The sequence below is a fragment of the Falco rusticolus genome, chromosome 14 (genome assembly GCF_015220075.1).
Source record: "Falco rusticolus isolate bFalRus1 chromosome 14, bFalRus1.pri, whole genome shotgun sequence".
Lineage (NCBI taxonomy): Eukaryota > Metazoa > Chordata > Aves > Falconiformes > Falconidae > Falco > Falco rusticolus.
In genome coordinates this window covers 8,349,524-8,369,591 of record NC_051200.1, presented here as the reverse complement: position 1 = coordinate 8,369,591, position 20,068 = coordinate 8,349,524, and the positions used below count along the sequence as shown (strand labels likewise).

Here is a 20,068-nt window from a genome sequence, read left to right as displayed (position 1 = left end):
TCAGCAGAGACTGTGGCATAAGATGAAGCATAAGCACCACAACGTTATGATAGTATCAGTGACAAATAAAGCTGATACCATGCAGTATTACTCATATTTAGAAGGGTTTTTTCACCCATTTGGGCATTATAAATATAATGTAGAAACAAAATTGCCAAATCGTAGGCCTTTTACATCTACTTAAACTCAAATAGCTTTTAGCACTCTGGTCTATTCCTCTTTGCCACTCAGGACGAAGCTATCGCATAAATCCCCCGCTAAGGATATAGTACTTTAAGGGAATGCTTTATTGCTGACAAAGTGTGATTTCCAGCTTGCCACAATGGGAATGAGATGCAACATGATGGATCAGCTCCCCCAGCCCTTAACTAACAGGGAAGGGCTTCACAACAGGTCATCCTGTTGCCCAATGCAAAACCATGGTCTGCAGACACCAACCCATTCCCCACCCTGCTCTTTCACGGCTACAGCACCAACTGATATGCATCCATCAGAAAATGCTTCTAGGTTCTCAGAAACAGCAAATGCCACTTCTGACAGATGGCTCCTCCTCCCGTCATATGCTCTTAAATAGGATATAAACATAGATTTTAACACTCCCATCATGCAAATCATTCCCATCAGATTTCTATTCTATCAACTAGGTTGAATTTAAGCCCATAAATGTGCCATTCTCTTTCTTGTTGTTTATTATCCAGGTTTCTTGCATGGGCGTGTAAACATTAAACAACCACAAAAAAATCTTTACATCCCCTGATGGCTTGATTAATTTTATTCTTGACATCTTGATTTTTTGCTAAATGACTGCTCATTTGTTCTCTTTCCACCTTCCTTGTTTGTTGCTATTTAAATGCCTGCTAGACTACTTCATTCATTCATCTTTGACGGGTGCTTATGAAGTCTCTGGATATGAGAAACCCTCAGAGTCTCACATTTCTACTGTTGTGGGTCTGCACTTTGAAAAGAGGTCCCTGGAATTTGTTTTCACAAGGAAAATGCACATCTTTAGAACACAGTTACCACAGGGAACACGTAAGAGCTGCAGAGACAGCTTTTCCCAATGTGCTCAAAGGAATTATGCCAGGACATAACCTCAGAATTAGGCTGCTTGTAATCCAAAAGGCTGCAAGTTAGCATGCCTTAGAAAGTTACACAAATTACTGGAACATGATAACTGACAATATATGCAGTTTCAGCTGTTTACAAATGTGATCGTTTATTTAAACTATCCTAAAGGGAAAAAACCCAAATAAAGAACACCCACACCCCCCAAAAAATACCACCAACGAAACTCAACATTGCAAGAGGAAAACCAAAGGTTTCTACTTACTAAAATTCACTGTCTCTAGAAATGGCCCAGTAAGTCCCCATGCACATAAAAAGGAAAAGGCCAAACACAGAGTTGTGTGGTCCCTTTTTAAAAAACATACAGAATCACAAGACAGGCTGTGGACTTCAAACACCCTTGCTGCACTGAAATCTGCCAGAGACAAGTAATACTAGAAGACACAGAGTTGGGAGGGGGGGAGGGGGGCAGGGGGTGGGGGAATCCAGACTGGGGAATATACAGGGATCATATCATGAAGGAATACTTGCAATTAAGGCCTGACTCTCTGGGCATCAGTCAATGTTTTATTAATGTGCATGTGTCTCTGTTCTCATTTAAAACACAACTGGACAACAAAAATACGTGAGGCTTTACACATCATATCAAAGGGTTTTATTTTCCCAGGGTTAAATGAACTGAGACTGGTTGATTCACAGAACAAGAATGAACAAAACTCAAGGAAAAATGTAAAAAGAAAAATCACTGAGTTTCTGCTGGTGCAATTGTGTTTTCTCTTTTTGAACATATGAGAGGAGCGTTCATTCATATTCTGAATGGAAAAAGGCAACTGAAACAGGTGGTCTATTACTAGATCCATTAAACAAGAGATTTATGCATTACATATCCATCTTGAGGCAATTAGGCTGATCATTTTTTTTCCTCTTTTATGGCTTCATTGAAAACTTCTGGCAATAAAGCAATTAAAAAGTAACTATCCAAGCATTTATCTATGATATCAAAGACAACCAGCCTTTCTTTTATCAGAAAAAAGCTGATTCCCTTTCCATCCTTAGAACGTACAAATATACAGGCAACATTCACCGTTAAGACAGTGACATAATGCTGCCATTGTCCAAAGTCTGAATGGTGAATGATGGGGTACGGACTTGCTAAACCATTGTTTTCTTTCTATTTTGGAAAATGATCCTTTTAAGTTTGACTTTAATCTCAGAAGGCACGGGAACAGCAAGCAAAGAAATGAAGGTGCCAGAGAAGTAATCTTGAAGTAACCTCCTTGCTGCATGTGTTGCAAGGGCACTTGCAGCTTTGGGTTTCTACAGATGCTGTCCTTGTAGGTGAGCACAAAATCTGCAAGGAATAATGACTTTCAAAACTCAGGTTGATGTGACATATGGAGTCAGCCAGACAGTAAAGCATAAAAGTTTGGCTCCAGCAATAAGATGCAGGTGCTACAATGCTGTCTTTTTGGAGGTGTTTCACATGAATGGTGGAAGCCAGTCTGTGATGCAGGTCAAAAGGCCCCACAGCCTCTTCTCTCCCAAGAAGAGTTGACAGTAAAGGGATTTATGGACTGCAGTCCTCATAGTCCTCCCTCCCAAAAATTCAATTTGTAGATTCTTTCCTAAATGTAACCACTGAGTGAATGGAAGTTAGTTCGTCTGTCAATAATTTAGATAATCCAGACACTGGGCACATGCCAATTGAGAGCAGACTACAGAGACCGATACAGTTGCTTCAGCTCTAAGTGCCTGCTGCGGATGCAAGATTGTACCTGAGCATGGCCTGGAAGCAGCTCTTTGGAAGTCACAGGACAAAATATTTCCTCATTCTTTGTAGCAACAACTCTGCCTACTTTACGAAAGATAGAAGGAGACCCTAGTGCACACGATGACTGTGGTGATTCAGGTGCTTGGTCAGGGCAGAGTGGGATCCAGGGTGCCAAGTGGCTGTGTGAAGTCCTCTCCTCCTCCTCTGCAGGAAAGATCTACAACTCAGTGACTTTTCTCCGAAAGTGGCAAGTAAAGAAGGAAAGACTGAAACAAACAGAAGCTTGTTTAAGTGAGATTTTGCTGTTCCTAGGAGCTACCCTTCCCCTGTCCTCTTGCATTACAACAAAAAGAAATGCTCTTTAATGCAGGAGCTCTGAAAAGCAGGCCAGAAACAGTCTGAGGTGAACAGTCCAAATATCACAGTGACAGAAAGGTAAATCTATTTCAGGTAAATCTGGTTCAGTGCGGTTAAAAGCAACATCAACAGTGTTCATTGGGCTTAAGAAACAAATATGAACACCCAAACCAATGAACCCAACCTGCCCCATGTGCCAGTAAGCCTCGCTTGTGCACAGGCATGTGCCACTGAACAGCAGCTTTCTTCAGTTTGCTTTGTCCATCTCCTGTGGATGATTGGAACTGCAATGATGGAAATCCCAAGCATGTGAAAGGTTTTAAGCTCAAAACCCTAGTCTCTAAAGCCCCTATGAGACCAGAAACTATACTTGCCACTTCCTCCAGAGTGGCTTATTCACTAGTAGAAGACAACGCAAAATCACTTAAATCACCCAAAAGGTTGGAAAGTTTCCAGCCATACCTACATGTTTCATGATTTCCTTACATTCCTTATGGATCATAAATCTTTAAGGGACCTGAGGATGGAAATCAAAAAGGCTTCAACTGAACCTGTTAGAGCACGTCCAGAGGAGGCAAGATGATCAGAGGGCTGGAGCACCTTTCCTATGAGGAAAGGCTGAGAGAGTTGGGGTTGCTCAGCCTGGAGAAGAGAAGGCTCCAGGGAGACCTTATTGTGGCTGTTCAGTACTTAAAGGGGGCTTAAAAGAAAGATGAGGACAAACCTTTTAGCAGGGCCTGTTGCTATAGGACAAGGGGTAATGGTTTTAAACTGAAAGAGGGTAGATTTAGACGAGGTGTAAGGAAGAAGTTTTTTATAATGAGGGTGGTGAAACAGTGGAACAGGGTGCCCAGAGTGGTGGTAAGTGCCCCATCCCTGGAAACATTCAAGGTCGGGTTGGATGGGGCTCTGAGCGACCTGATGCAGTTGAAGATGTCCCTGCTCATTGCAGGGCAATTGGACGAGATGACACTTAAGGTCCCTTTAAACCCAAACTGGTCTACAATTCTATGACCTTTGGTGCTACAGATGATAACATCTCTCTAACCACACACATTAATACATGCCAACAGCAAAGATCAGAAGTGAACTTTAGAAGCAGACAAAAGAAAACCATTTTAATAATTGGATTATGGAGTACAAATTAACTGCAATTAAATGGTCCACAGGAAATAGGGAGATAGAAGGTTATGTATACTGCCAAATTCATCAACATCTTAAGATTTTAACATGAGTCTCAATCTTTTTAAAATATCTGGTTTCTTAAATCATAACACAGCGAATACTGAACAAGGAAGGGCCTAGAGAGATCAGCTCCTCCATCCCTAGCTCCCAAGGCTGGTCAAGCCAGCAACACCCAGCTTCATTTTCCTGCTGCCACTCTTGAGTAAACGATTATACAGTCTGTTCTCTATTGTGTGGATAGCGAGGTGTGGGATGACCTGGAAAGCCAAAAATCCATTAACATGGGTACTATGGGATATACTACGGGAAACTGAGAAGCTGGATAGTATTTTTCAAAGCACATTCTAACAATGCTCCTACAGGTAGAGTGCAATCTACAGTCACAAGAAACAAAAGGCAAACCTCCCCTTGAATCTGACAACTCAGTCTTGCGATTTATAGATACCCAACTAATGACTTCTGAAAGCTGGTAATTCTGTGTATCTTAAAAAGCAGCATGCACAGCTACAAAATATTCTATAGGATTAACCCCTCTACTAAATCCAGCAATTACAAACCACCTTACCATATTCAGTTCAGAGGCAGAGTGACAGCAGAGCACACATTGCAAACAGAGCTCTTGGTCTTGTTCCACCCTACATTAGGTAAGTTCAATAAGTTCTGGAAGTACTGCAGCACGTTGTGAATGATGGATGAAATGAAAAATCTCTGTTCAGTGCTCAGCAAGTAGCCAACTCCCTTCTGTGCTGCATCACTTGCTTTCAAGGTACTTAATATGCAACTTTGGTGAGAAACATTCAGAAAATCCCAGTGAGCCCAGATGTCTCAAAAATATAAATAGAACATTGCAATTTTTGTCCCAGGGCCTCAGCTGTTTTTACTCAATTTTACTTTTATTTTTGCCTACCTCTATCCAGTGGCCTCCCTTGTCACAGTACACAGTGCATTATGGACTCAAAACATAAACATCTACCACTGGTAGGTTGCTTCATCTCCCACTCAGTATGCAGAGTTTTCACTGCATGAATACTACTTCTTGAAAATGTACTGTAAGAATGAATAAGTAGTGAATAATCAGCTCCATCCCATTTTTCAATCAGGGTCTGCAGAACCTCATTGTTTTCCTAGCACTTTGTTTCTATGAAACATAAATTAATCCACAAGCAGTTTGGATTGACTGATCTGACTTACCATCAAATATAATCTGCTGGGCAGTATTACCATTGAGGATGAAAGATTTAGGAATTGCATATAGTTAACAAGCAGCACAGGTTGGCTTACAAAAAAATTACAGCAAGGTTTAAGTCACAGCTTCACTTTTGCTGGGTGAGAGGTTTGCTTCTCCCTGGCTATGTTATTATGCCATTTCAGGTTATTGGATTGGGTAGATGGTCAGCTGCTTAACTGCTCCTGAAAGGTCAAAATTGCAAAAATCATACTATTTTATTGCTTTGTCTCTCCAGTCCCTCATTCCTGCCTGCTTGTCTGTATCATCAATTTATTATTACTTGTAATAACTGCATAGCAGACAACATATTACATGTGTGGGCAGAGGTCAGAAGAAGTTGCTTTATTCTTAAGTACAACAGCCTCTAGTTGTAAACCCATTAGGAATGTTTAATAAGAAAAGCAATAAACCAGTTCAATAACTGAATCCACTTCTACTGTACCTCTATAGTTAGTAGTGGAAGGAAGAGAAAAGGATTAGCTCCATCACCACTATTTCTCCCACTAGGCTGTTTCCTTCAAAGGAAAAGGCGGATATTATTTAGAGATTACATAGTGTAATAGCTTTATTTACTCCTTTATTGTCACTGTAAGGCTGTACACACAGCAACAGGCCTTTATACACAGAATTTATTACTAAATCTGGAATTTCAGTGTAAAGATACAAAATTTTCATGAGGAAGAACTGTGAGTGCAGTAAGTCCTAAATGTTGCCCATATGCCAGGCTCTCTTCAAAGCCCATATGCCAACAGTGCAAGGCACACATTTAGTACACTGGAAACACATGGTGCAAGTTTGCATGGATCAGCTGTCCTGGTTCCTTTTAGCTGACAAGGTGGTGCTGACTGCTAGGTGTCAGGAAGGTGTTTGTTTCTCTGTCACCAGCATCCAACTCCACTAAAAACTTTGGGTGCTTTTCTGGGGCTAATATTAAAGCAATATCCACTGTGGGAATGCCCTTGGCGCTACACTGATCCATCACTATTTACCATTCAGCCAATATGGTATTTCACTAACACCTAGCTCTAAAAATGTATTTATTTTTATGTACACATCAAAACCCCAACTGCTTTATTTGCTTGGAAGGCAGTGTGGAACTGTTCCAGCAGGCTTTCTATTTTCCACCAATTCCCTCAAGAAGGATATTAAGGGTAGAGAGCAGAGCGGGTAATTCCCATCTCTGGATGGAAAATGAGGCAGACTAGTTATTCAATAGAGACTTTCACTGATTAAGAAAGATGCTATATTCAGGTAGACAACTGGCCAGAAACAGATGCTGTTTGTGGGCATAACTGAGCATTAGCAAATTGGCTGTTTATTAAAACAGGTGTTTGTGGAGACTCACGTGTCTGACACTGCAGATGTGGCATTCTGCTGAGATCATGTTAGAGAACATCGGATTCCTTCCCCGTTACACTTACGCTTCAACTGAGTTGATGCAGGAACTAAATCAGATTCAACAGAGTCAGCATCAGCTTTGAAAACTAGTGATTTCAATCAGGGATATAGCAAGAAAATACAATATTTTACTCATGCCAGCTGTTCTGTTGCTCACTTTTGATCTCATAATCATTCATTATTGTCTGGTCAAAAAAATCCCACAAACCTGTTTAAAAAGTTTCTCTGGCTTCCATTAAAACAACAACAACAAAAAACCACCAAACAACTTTCCCCCTCTTCCAGAATTGCTAAAGATCTAGACAAAAAATACCCTAATCATACCATCAGAAACAGGAACACAAGGAGAGCAATGGCTTTACAGACTGAAATTTAGCTACAGACTGAAACTCAGAGCAGGAACACTACATTGTCACCATAAGAGCATGCATCCTTTCCTACAGGAGACATCATGCTTATTGATACTTGAGTGCCAGGTCTGCTTAAAGTTTTCATCATTTTATTGACATTGGCAGCAGGCTATGTCGATCAGATATTCTGAGTTTAAATTATGTTCTGACAATTGTTTTCTATTCCAAGTCAAAATGAAAAAAAAAATCTTTAACTTCCAGTGACAAGAAGATGTCATGCTCTTTTCCTGACCTGCCTCTACCTCAAATAAGTCTAAAAAAATAAAATTTTAAAAAAATCTTCTTTTTGGAGGTTTACATCCTTGCATTATTCATTTATTTAAAAGACACGCCACAGTGGCAATAGTGTATCATACCGTGCCAAACATATCGGGTCACGTCATTATTTGACATCACTAAAGACAACAATTATTCCCCATTTTTTGTAAACATTAATGATGGGTGCTTCTTCGCACAACCAACAAAACCTTCTCTAGATAGAAGTACCTTTAGCTCATCTTAGAACACTGTGAACTACACTGGGCCTGGGTTCTCAATGCTGTTTTCGCACTTCTGTTCATAGTTTAGACTCTCAGCTACTCCCATTTGTCACTTAATCTTTGCTGTACCAAAAAGTTGACATACACCAAACTTCTGATAACAGAGCTCCCTAAACATTTAAAGTGATGTTTCTGAATATTATGCACTTTTCAGATCATTATGTAGGATCACAATATCTCTATAACTACTAATTGCAGCGGAAATTCCCCAGAGCTCTCTCAGTCAAGAGATTTTTAAAATTTTAATTAACGTGGTCTTAGAAACAATATGAATGGAAATTCGCTGAAGGGATTTCAGTGTATAAGACTGTAAGGTCTGTGGAACAGGAAACAAGAAAATGATACACACCCATATTTACAAGTTAGTTATAAAGGAGCCTTACATCACACAGGAAAAATGAATCTGCAAGGTCAGCTTGCAGAAACATTGGTAAAACACCTTACTACATAGTTGGCACAGTCTATTGTACAAGACAGGTATGAACCAAGGACCTGATACAAAATTAGCACAGAAACAAGATGCTGGCAAATTCCCAGAAGGGACTTATTGGTATCCCTTCTTAAAAAAGCTATTCTAAAATAATCTAAGACAACCACGCCTGTTATTATACACTTCACATTGTAATTCGCCTGTGGATTTCCTGTATTATTTTTTTTACAGGCAAAACTACAGCTAATAACGCCCAAACGCTTGCTGAAAATTTAGGTGCTTGAAATCACGAGTTTGTTTAAGAGTCCTCTGACTGAAGAGGTATTTCATAAAAGAAAGGTCAGGCTGTGAAGGGATGTACTAGATTGTGAGAAGCTGGGGTTTGATATCCTGAAACTAAGAGTAGTAGGCTTGTCTGCATCTGAGTAACTGCTCAAATGCAACGGATACCTTCTCAGACATGACCACAGTGTGAATAACAATTTGATATCTACACACCGCTCGCTTTGCCAGATGATATTTAGAAAAGCTAAACTGCAATCCTAAATAAAAGCGCTTGGTCAATGATCCTTAGTAAAGCAGAATTCTTACTGCATACAGCACAGTCTCTACAACTTAGTTTCCAAAGTGAGTAAAGCATGAAAGGCAGATAAATTCAGATGAAATTAAGCTACAAATATCCACTGAACTTACAAATGAAACCCTCTGCTTACTCTGTATGCATTCACTTCATTGGGGCAAACAATTTTCCAGAAATGCAGTTTTCTGTCTGCAATGTTTATTAATATAAACAATTTGAATGATACACTGCAGAATATTATCTATAAATTTGATTTCAAATTCATCAATGCATATCAGGAAATCATTAAAAAGAGTTAACACTAATGTAATCAGGAAACAGAAAGCTTGATTTGATCAGTCTGCCCAATCAAAGCAGCTTTACTTTTCAAATCCTGCATATTCAGGGCTTAGCAACAAACTATTCAAAATAGCGTGTCAAGTCCAGAAGCATTTAGAGACTGTATCTGAGGAAGGATCCATATGGACAGTCTTTTCCTTCATAAAAAAAGACAAAATTCACAAAATACGTTACTTGCTATTATTTACCCAGCCTACTAGCAGTGAAAAAGCACACTTATCAGACCAGTTTTAAAAATAAATAAAAACCTGCTGCATCTTAAGTATTTAAATTCTCAACTCAAACCACCGAGCTTGGTCAGAGGAATGTGGAAAATGCTTTGAATTTTAAAAGAATTATGGAACTCTTGGCCAGTAAAGCATGTAGCAGCATTTGTAAACCTCAGCACTGAGATTATAGCGGTGGCATATGCTATCTATAAGCTACATATTAGACTCCGCTAGTTCTAAAACAAAATTTACTTATGCCTTTTAATTAATGCAGTGTGCAAGACCATCACTGAAATTTGTGAGCAATATAAAGCATTGCTCAAAAAATTAGGTGTTTAATCCTATGCCCCTCTGAGCTAAAGTAACTACACACCTGACTGTGCACCAAAGAGATCTCAGTGGGTTTTCATTACTATCATATTCATTTGTTCATGCGACTAGGGCCAAGCATGTTAAAATTAATAAGCCTCCCATATATTATAAGCAGATAACAAAAACTTACTCAGTACTAGAAATTTACAGTAATCATTTACTGTGAGGCTGGTTTGTTAAAATAAAAATGTGTGGTAGAAAACTGTGCCTCTGCTGCCTTTCTACCAATTACTGCTTTCTATACTTTCACTTTCCAGCTGATTAGGGGTACTGAGAAGTCATGTAACATGTGTCTTCAGTAGGTAATAAAGGTATCTCTCTATTTCAAGAGGAGTCTTGCTTTGATTCTCTTTCATTTGGTCTTCATTGGACTGAAATGTCTAACAAGGGTACAGTAAATCAACCTAGTTTTAATGGTCAAAGTTCAATTACCTAATACAAGCTATTTGTTTCTGTAGGATACAGACAAACACAAGGGTATTGAGGATGAAGTTAAGAGCAACATTTATCAAACATGGATTAAATGAAGCAAAGATTTGGCGAGCAGAATTCCATCTCATTTCTTTTGAAGGAGTATGACAGTTTTCATTTTCATGGCCTCTAAGATCATGACATTACGATATTGAAATTTTAAGAAATAAAAATTATACCATCACTCTTCATTTTCTACACTGCTGCCTTTGGAACAGATTACAAAGTAGAATTCTCTATTATTTTTCAGCAAAGAAAGAAAAATCATGAGAACTGTTAGTCTAGATTTTAATCTTCACTGGCCACTGAACAGCAGCACTGTGATGCATGACCCTGACCTTTCGCAGCCCGATATATTTCGACTGTTTGCCCACTCGGCTCCATCCCTACATTTCAGTGAGGCCGTAAACAAGAGATGTGGAATGGCATGCCCAGCAAATCACAGAATGCTGAAAAGGTCAAAATAGTAGTGCCGAATGTTTCTACTCTGTAATTTACAGAATATATGAGGCATTCACAGCCTAATAACTCATTCATATGACAAACACTATAGAGAGAATGTAAAATGGCAGAACATGAATTCCTTCCAGTGACAGTGTTTCTAACAAGCACGGAAAATGGTGCAAACTTTGCCCTGTGGTTCTCTTTTCTGGAACATTAATATTGCCTGACTTTCGATGCACAATAGCATATGTCTGTGGACTGTGCAGTAGAATGTCTCTGTGTTTGCAGTCTGGCTTAGAACCCAAAAGACAAGGTCCCCGAGGAAAAAATCCTGGTCAAGGTCAGGAGAACTATAGCAGAACAAAAAAACCCCCCAGCTCTTATCAACAGCCCTAATCCCTTGCTCTCCACTTAAGATCATCTTTTCTACGTTCTGTCCCATGGGCTGAACTTTATTTCTGCGGAAACAAACTTGTGCCCGTTTCTCAGACACAAGTCAAATGCAGCAAATCTAGAAACCAAGCAAGAGATCCTTTAGCCAAGTTCAGCATAGATGTCTGGCCTTGTATTTCCAAGTCCATTAAAATAAAAGAAAGAAGTGTGCCAATAAACTGTTCTCTACTTCACAGATGTAAATCTGGATTAACCACACAAAAGGCAAAACAACTATGGATTTACACCAGCTCAACAACAGATCCCAGCCACAAGTCTCTCAAGTACAGCATTTTACCATTATCCCTGAGAAAAGCAGGGATATTAACAACGTACCAAATTAGCATCAAAGCATTAGCGGTAATACACTTAAGGTATTTAGGGAACTACTTCTAAACCTAAATGTCAGACAATTTGTCTCTAATATTCCCTGCAGATTAGTACAAAATGATTGTAATAGATGCAAATCCTGCCTCCTTTCATACAGGCACGTATGGCTGAAATAGCTGTGGAGCTGCATCCCTTGCGTTGCAGAGGAAGGCAGGTCCTAAAGAATATACCCCTGGATTCTCTTTATTTCCTAGTGAAAAATGCTCCTTCATGTGTACTTCTGTGCAGGAACATGAAGCTTTTGGTATTACAGCCTGCACTGCTGGGAGAAAATGATTTTCCAGCATCGAGGCCGGGGTTATTTATGCAGTGAGTCTGTAACCTCTTGAAGGAAAGGGAATAGTGTATGAGGTTTGGTCTCCTGTGGGAAGAAAGGGGAACTCCGTGGGTGCAGGGGAAAGCCCTGGATGGCTGGAAGAAGGTGTGGAGCAGACAACAGCGAAGGTACCAGCTTGCTCCTCCAGACAACAGTGCACAGGGGACATCGTTGTGAGAGGAAGGTGCAGTGTGGGGAGAACCGGGGATGGAGAGGATCGAGTTTTTGCTGGCATTGGGGTGGAGAGGACACTAACCACATGCCTTCTCCACCTTTAGTCCCACCTCCCTCTGCTCTGCTATTCAGTGCACACAGACCTAGATCCCTGGTATGGGGGTAGGGGTTCTTCCACCCAGAGAAGGCAGGTCTGGGGCAAGACTGTCACTCATCCCACACTCAGGCCTGGCACAGGGAAAGACCAACTACGTCTCTGTGGACAGCTTTCAGTCTCCTCTCTGCAGGGCACTCCGTGCACAATTTAACCTTGGATGGGGCACCATAAGCCACTACTCAAAGTACTGTCACTTTTAATAATATTTACAGAGCCTTCTGACAGGAAAAGGAGTCGCATCCTGAAAAGTTGGATTCAACAGAAAAAAAAAGTGGTATTGCTGACTCTTATTGTATTTCTCAACCAAAAGAAACACAGCGTACTTACAGGTAATATCACCTCCTGTCGAGGCTGTTCTTCATAAGGCTCTGGTTTCATGTGCTTATAATTTTGTACTGATTGATCTGTTAGGTGAAATCAAAGCTGAGATATTAGTTAATTATCTTAATTAGAGCTTTTTAATTTTGGAAGGCAGGAAGGGGGATCTACATCAAAAATGTCAGACATTCTCACAGAATGACTGAAGAGAATGGGGGGGGGGGGGGGGGGGGGGGAAAGATATTTCCTTCCTTCTGTCTCCTCCTTTTCACCCTAAGAGAAGCAATGTCCCATTTGATGGCAAATAGTCTCTATACAAGACACCCCCAGGAAAATCCTCTAGAGTCTGATCAGGCTATAAGCTTTCAGAAGAGTCAGTCTGAACATATTCTGTGGCCACTCGGACATCAGCTGCCGAAGCCCAGCGCACTGCTTTGCCCACGTCTCGTTCCCACTGGGCTCTGAGAACTCCTTGCAAATGTGTATGTAGTCTGTCACCACATTTCACACAGAGTGACAAGAGCTCCAAATCTCAACGCAAAAAGCAGGGAAGGGAAAATTTTTATTTTTATTTTTTTCAAAAGTATCTGCAGCCCTGTCTCCTCCTTACCCTCTAAGCTTTAATTTTGTCCTCCTCAGACATCACTTCTGGGTCTCAGATCCATCTTTCTCCCAATTCAACCTCTTTGCTTGCTCAGGGGCCATTTGGATCAGGTCACCTCTGATTCCTCAAGCTCTGCCTCTTCTGTGCTGCCCCAGCTGAGCAGAGAGCAGGAGTAGCACAGGGAAAGAGGCGCAGAGTTCTGGATTTGGCCAAGGTCACAGAAACCCAGATCTCCATCTGGGACCCCCTGCTAAGCCCTAGGCTGGAGAATACCTGGTGGGAGCTAAGGCAGGCAGGAGGGCAGCATGTAGCTACCAACATCTAAGATACCTGCTTTGCATATGTACCTGCTACATTCCTCGGTAGTCATCATATGTGACCATTTAATGAAAGAGCAAATCAAAAGGCACATGCACAATAGTCAGAGGCCTGACCATGGGAGAGTATCAGTGTGCTTTTCACTTCCCAAATGACTCCTTCCAGCCAGTGCTTCAAACAAAAAGGCTTTTTTAAAAACTATTTTTATTCTATTCCCATACCTGTCAGCAGATGTAACTTTGTATATTCCCTTGCACTTGTTTTACAGTAGCTCTATTGATCTGCTTAATAACTAGTCCCAAGGAATTGCACTGTTAAATCTTCTAGAAACAAAATCTTTCTGAAGAGGTCAGCTATTAGGAAATATGACAATTCTCATAAACTATGTGCTTCCTTTTCTCAGCATCTTTAGAAGCAGAGAAACTACTATGACAAAAGTGAGTTAAGCCCCTTGACATTTTTCCTGTTCAGTAAATGAATTAACATAGATGTTTCTTGTTTTGTTTTCTAAGACTCCTGCTACATTTCTTATGCAAATGCCTGAAAACAAAACCAGTACTTAGTCGAAAAGCAAATGATACATAAATTATATATTCAATTAATATAGACACAAACATGCAAACATTCATTCCAGTCTCAACTAACTCATTCATAAGGAAAAGACAAACTTAACATTGCAGTCACTGTAATACATGGTACAGAATTAACAGACAGCTACTATTTTGATATTGTATTTTTAGCTTTTTTGATACTCTGTGGAACACACAACTGTAAAATAGCAGCCATGGTGCAAGCTAGACAACTCAGAGCTGCATATACGTAGACTAGGTAGATATAGCTCCTACAAGATCCTTACAGGTCACTGTCCAGCCAAGAATCAGCTGAGCACAACCGTGCTTCCTTTCTTCCGCAAATGCTTATGTTCCTGTCATGCTGCTTTTACATCAGCTAAGAGATGGCAGTGCAGTAACTCACAGTACTGATGTATCAGTCAGATTTTGGCTCGTTGATGCTACCAGAATTGTGTAAAGGAGCTAGTTCAGAGAAGAAACCTACTCTGTAATTATGTAATCAAAACACAAAGGATCAGTTATCTTCCTTTCCATGGTCTCAAAGCACTAAGAGTGAACAAAGTTAGCCAGAGAAGTATTTTAAAAATAAATTAAGAAATCAGCAGAGTGATGTACCAACATGTCATCTTAAAACTTACAGCACAGCATGCTCCACTTACTGTCAGAAGAGCTGTATGTGAAAACAGATAATAGATTTTTAAAACTTACTGCACTACAGCCTCAAGAATTCTGACTAAGGTTTTGATCTTTACTTTTCTAAATCATGGAAGGAGTTCTCTAACTTCAGGGATTTGATATGAACAATCCATATACATGCTTAGGTTTATACGGTCAATGAAGGCAACAGCAAATTCCTGCTCTAAAAAAAAAAAGGGGGTCTTTGAACAACTACTTTGAATGACAGGGGCATAACCTTTAATAAATTCATGTTCAGAGCTTTACGTGGAGACAGTCACATTTTACAAACCGAGTTTGTCATAGTACAGAATTATGGCATAAAATTCTTCAAATGCAATCTTAAAGGCCTCCTGCTAAAGCCACGTCATCTCCTGGGCAGAAGATCTGTATGTATTTTGGCTTATACTATCAGACATGATTTTAATGTCATGAAGACAACTCAGGGATATCTTTTTCCAGGAAGAACATTATCAGATTAATGTCATATATTTGCAAAAACATATACTATATAGTATAAATAAGCATTATTTTTTAAAATCAAGATATAATAAGATTAAATGTGCTGCATTGAAGAACTGTTATTACACTGACCCCAATGCAAAGAGCTACAAAACCAAATTAAAAGGGTGTTTTTTGTTTAGGTTTTTTTTTTTTTTTTTTTTTTATGCTGTGGGTTCTTGTTTCTTTTTCTTTTTTTTTTTTTTTTCTCCATGAAAAGGGAGCAGCAAATGAACAATAAAAAAATCTGTCATCTTCTAGGTAGGCCCAGAGATGAAGTGACTATCTGACTTGGTAAGGCTTCTGAGACAGTGAAATTGTTTTGGACTATTTTTCTAGTCCTCTGGGATGCTCTTTTGTCCTCCTGTCAACCCTCCTCTCTCTGGTTCTGTTTCTCCAGCACAAGCAAATACAGAAAACAAGAAAGAAGCAAATTCCAGTTTCTGCTTCTCTCTAACCTTGACAGGGTTGGTTTTGATCTGTGTCACATTCCAAACAAAAATGGAAAAAGCAAAAAGTACATTCATGCTCCTTGAGAAGAACAAGGCAGGCTCTGGACCATGTTTGAAGCCTGAAGGAACTCTTTTATCTACTGTCAATAAGAACTGTGCATACCTATTTTCATGTGAATCTTCTTATAAAAGCTGAAAGCCAAAAGGTGAATACTGAAGTCTGCAATCAGGTCAAATAAGCTGCTAAACAGTTAGGCCACTGCCTAGTGTTCTAGGAAGATTTTGCATTGCATTGTGCTAATCATTAAGGATAAAGACAGTAAATAATTATTAATCTCCTCTGCTTATAAAGCAAAGACAGCTATTTCTTTAAAGATTAGTTTTCCAATAGAAATCTAGAATAATCTCTGCAGAACAAGTAGATGGATTAAACTCTGTTTCTTTTGTAGTTTAATGGCATGTTCATACTTGCACAACCACTGAAAAAGCATGCATATTGGGTGATTTGAGTCCCTGGGCTAAAGGCCCTGTAAAACACCAAAACTGTGCCTTGATTTCTAATGAAATACTGAAGCATGTCACTTGTTCAAAACTCCTATGAGCTTAGCAAGATTTCAGAAAAGTACTTCAGCAGATGACTTCACATATAACTTTCTCCTCCTTTACTTTGCTGCGATCAAGTGATTCCCTTTCTTGCACAGTGAGGGTCTGCAGCACATTGCAGAGGTCAGCAGAGTCTCCCAGCCCAAAGCTGCAGGTGGCCTCCACAAGATGAAGGCACTCCCTAAGAATTTTCTAGCTCTATTTGCCATTTAAATTGAAGAGGGAAATCAATGAACTTCATTGTACGTTAAAGAAATAAGTTCAGGTTCTTTCATATGCATTAATCTTTTATGCATAATATGAGTATGGTTTAGTGGCAATAACCAAACTCACTAAATAACAGAAAAAAAAAAAAAAGTATCATATGTAAATTCCCTGATCTTAGGGGACAACTAATGGATTACATTCCAGCATATAAAGATGCAAGATTTGTATTTCTCTCTAGAGATATTCCAAAATCCTATTACTGAGCCATACCTCCAAGGAGAAGAGGGGGTTGGTTTGTTTTCATTTTTTTAAAATCAAACCTCTTTTAAATCAGTCAGAACAAAATGTTTTCACACAGAAAAAAGAAGAAATTCAGTGCAAAACCAACAGAGTCCTGATGGAACAGGGGAACTTGGAAGAGAAAATGAAGATGGAATAAAAATTCAGTAAACAAAGACGCGTAGTCTTTGTGTGCCTTTATTACATAGATGTATGCAGGGATAGATTGCTCCCAAAGGAAACCATTAGAAAGTTGAATTTTAAGAAGCTGGACCAGGAGACTGAATTCAGCCTTTTGGGCTGATCCAAACTTCAATGACTGTGTTTTGCTGTTAATTCTGGTGAGCTTTTGACTACAGCTTCAGACCCATTTTGTGTTTCCCCCTTTTACAGCCAGTTTCTGCTCAGCTACAGACATGAGTCCTGTGAAGGGGAACCTGAATACACACATATGCCCCTGTTTGCAGAATTCACCTGGCACTGGCTGCCTCCCAGATCCACTCCCGTCTTCCTTCACACAAGCCCTTACAGACTCCTGAGTCAATTCAGGTATATGAGAGAAAGCTAATCTTTTTGATTAGGTAAGGTCACAAATGATTCCTATTCTCATCACGATCCAATAACCACATTCAAGGATTCAAGCCCCATTTTTGAATACTTCATAGCATCTTAAGTGCTCCACTGAAATTGTTAGGCACCTGGTTTAAGAACAAGGATGTGCCTTTGTACTCAGCTCAAGCAGGACCCTGTAGGCTTTCACAAAACCAAACAGCTTTACCACAATATTATCAGCCCACTTAAAATGCTTCATTCTGAGCCTCCTTGCCTTTAAACACCACTCCGCCACTGAACCCTAGCCAGCTTTGGTATAAAAGGAAGAGAGCGAGGCTCGAGGAGGAGAACGCCACCACTTCAGCACAAAGCAAATAATCCACATCTGCAACATATCTCTTCTAATTTAAGCTCATGGCACCAGAGTCCTCAACAAGAACTCCAATTCTCCCTCTCCAAATTAGAAATCTGTTTCCAAATCATGGAAAAAACCACCTCTGGGACTTCAAAGCCAAAGACTTCTTTCAGCACCAAGATGCCCCACAGTTCCCCAGAGTTAGAAGAACTCTCTAACATTAGTGTTTCTTGACATGAGAGAAAATACAGGCTGCCAGCTGAGATTTGGAGATGTGCATTCACAGAAGAATATATAATAGGAGTGAGAAAAGCATACAAGCATTTTAGTCAAAAACCATTTCCGGTAAACATTCAAAACAACCTGAAAATGCACTGATTTACATTAACTTTTAAATGAATCAGCACTTTATTATGAGAATATTTGTCTTAGATAGGATGAACATCAATTGATCAATACAGCACCCATCTAAACAAATATTAATCTATCAATCATATATTAAAAAGAGCAGCAGTGCTTTTTATCTAACACCCAATCTAACCAATTAGTACTGCCATCCCCTGATGTTACACAAGTTCATTCCTTTAAATTGCCACGGCAGTAAATTCTACAGTTATAAATGAGAAGTTGCAGGTTGATTTGCATGTAATGACAGTACCACTAAACCTTTCTTACCATTTTCAATTTTTCCCATCTGCTACCAGAATGGAAGTTTAGGATCTGTTATTCCCAGAAGGGGACTTACCCAGCTGGACATCGATAACTGTTGGCTGGTTCTCCATGGGGAACAATGGCTTTGGAGGTTTGTCTGTGAGTAAAGCTAGAAAAGAAAATGAGAAAATGTAATGGAAAAATTGAGACCAATGACTGCAAAAGAAAAGCTTTGTAATGTAAGCAATCAAATGTTTGTATACTTGGTGGCATGTAAACATTTATTAGATAAGGTGGCTGTGCACTGCCAATGCATTACCACTTCCTAGTGACTGTGGTGGCCCACTCATTCAAAAGAAGCTATTTCAGGAATTACATTTGTAATACAAAGCAGCAAAACAAACTCCATGTCTCACTTTTTATCTACATATAATAACTAGATCAAGCATTTTAGATTCTCACCTTGCAAAGCTAGTGTACTTAATTAATTTGAAATGCCAACCAAATCATTTCAGTGTGACCAGTCTCAACACATCTTTATGTCTGCCCAAAACAGTATTTAGATGCTCAAAGAAAACTTGTGCATAATTTTATCTAATGAACCCCAGCAGCCTCACACCCAGCTTACACTCCCACCCAACCACGTGGGGCACCTGGACCATTTTCCCGAAGCCTGAGTGGGGACCCTGCCACCGAGTCACAGATAATACTACTACAAAAGCACAGCTACAGATGCAGGCTTCATCACCCAGTTTAAGAGCCGAGTACCAGACAGCATAAAAAGGTTTTGTAAATTGCTTGAAATAAATGACTGAGTATTCCTGGAGATGGGGAGAACTGTTTTTTGATCAAATATATCATCTTGCACTACATGGAATTAAACATTTCAGAATTACTTCAAAACTTTTCCAGTTAAAATTCATCTCCTGAAATTATTTGATCGGAGTTTGCAAAATTAATTTGCATTTTTCAAGAAAAGACTATAGGCAAAATTGCCCTGATCGCCTCAGAAGCCTCAGCACTAACTGATGTGATAGGAAACAAGTCTACCCAGAGGTTTGGTAGCTCAAGCTGAAAGTTGCCCATGGCTGGCGCAGCAGGTCTCCCTGAACCAAGTAGAGAAAGCTTGAGCTCTGCAAGCTCCCAGCCTCTGCTCCCAACTCAGCCTGAGCCATTGGTGTGCTAGGAAGACATCTCTCCCTCAGTCTGCTCCAGCATGAATCAATGTTCAACACACCTTCCATGGGACTTTAAAACAATCTGGCTGAGCAGCTGAAGCAGAGCTGCAGGACTTACATGTTTCACTAATGTAGCTCTGATAACTAGCTATCAAATGACAGCTGCATGAAATTGGAGGCAGCTGAATTATTCTGCTACAAAAATAATAATAAAAAAAAGAAGAGTCAACCTACAAAACATTTTTACATCTACAGAAAATGAAAGCTTGTCTTAAAGAAATACCTACTTGATTTTGCTTTACAGTTGACACCAGTTTTTAAACTCCTTAAGTGATTGTCAGCACAATCCAATTCCCCAGCTCCACTGAAATGAAAATGTCGTTCCTTCCACTGGTGCTACAGCCATGCTTTGCTTATCATTAAACAGGCATTTCAGTAACAAGCCAGCAGTCAATATTTCAGATCAAAATCATGTGTATTTGTAAGAACTCCTTGCACAGTTTACCCACAAGGACAATGCAGGAATCTCCAAAGTG

General features: G+C 39.7%; 1 protein-coding gene across 1 annotated transcript in view; it reads right to left on the bottom strand.

Annotated features, from left to right (window-relative positions):
- The window catches only part of IL1RAPL2 (interleukin 1 receptor accessory protein like 2), a 392,948-nt gene that overhangs the window by 93,867 nt on the left and 279,013 nt on the right, over positions 1-20,068 (bottom strand). The window contains exon 6 of the mRNA XM_037408547.1: positions 18,449-18,523. Coding sequence (XP_037264444.1) covers positions 18,449-18,523 — 75 coding nt within the window. The remainder of the gene's footprint in view (positions 1-18,448; positions 18,524-20,068) is intronic.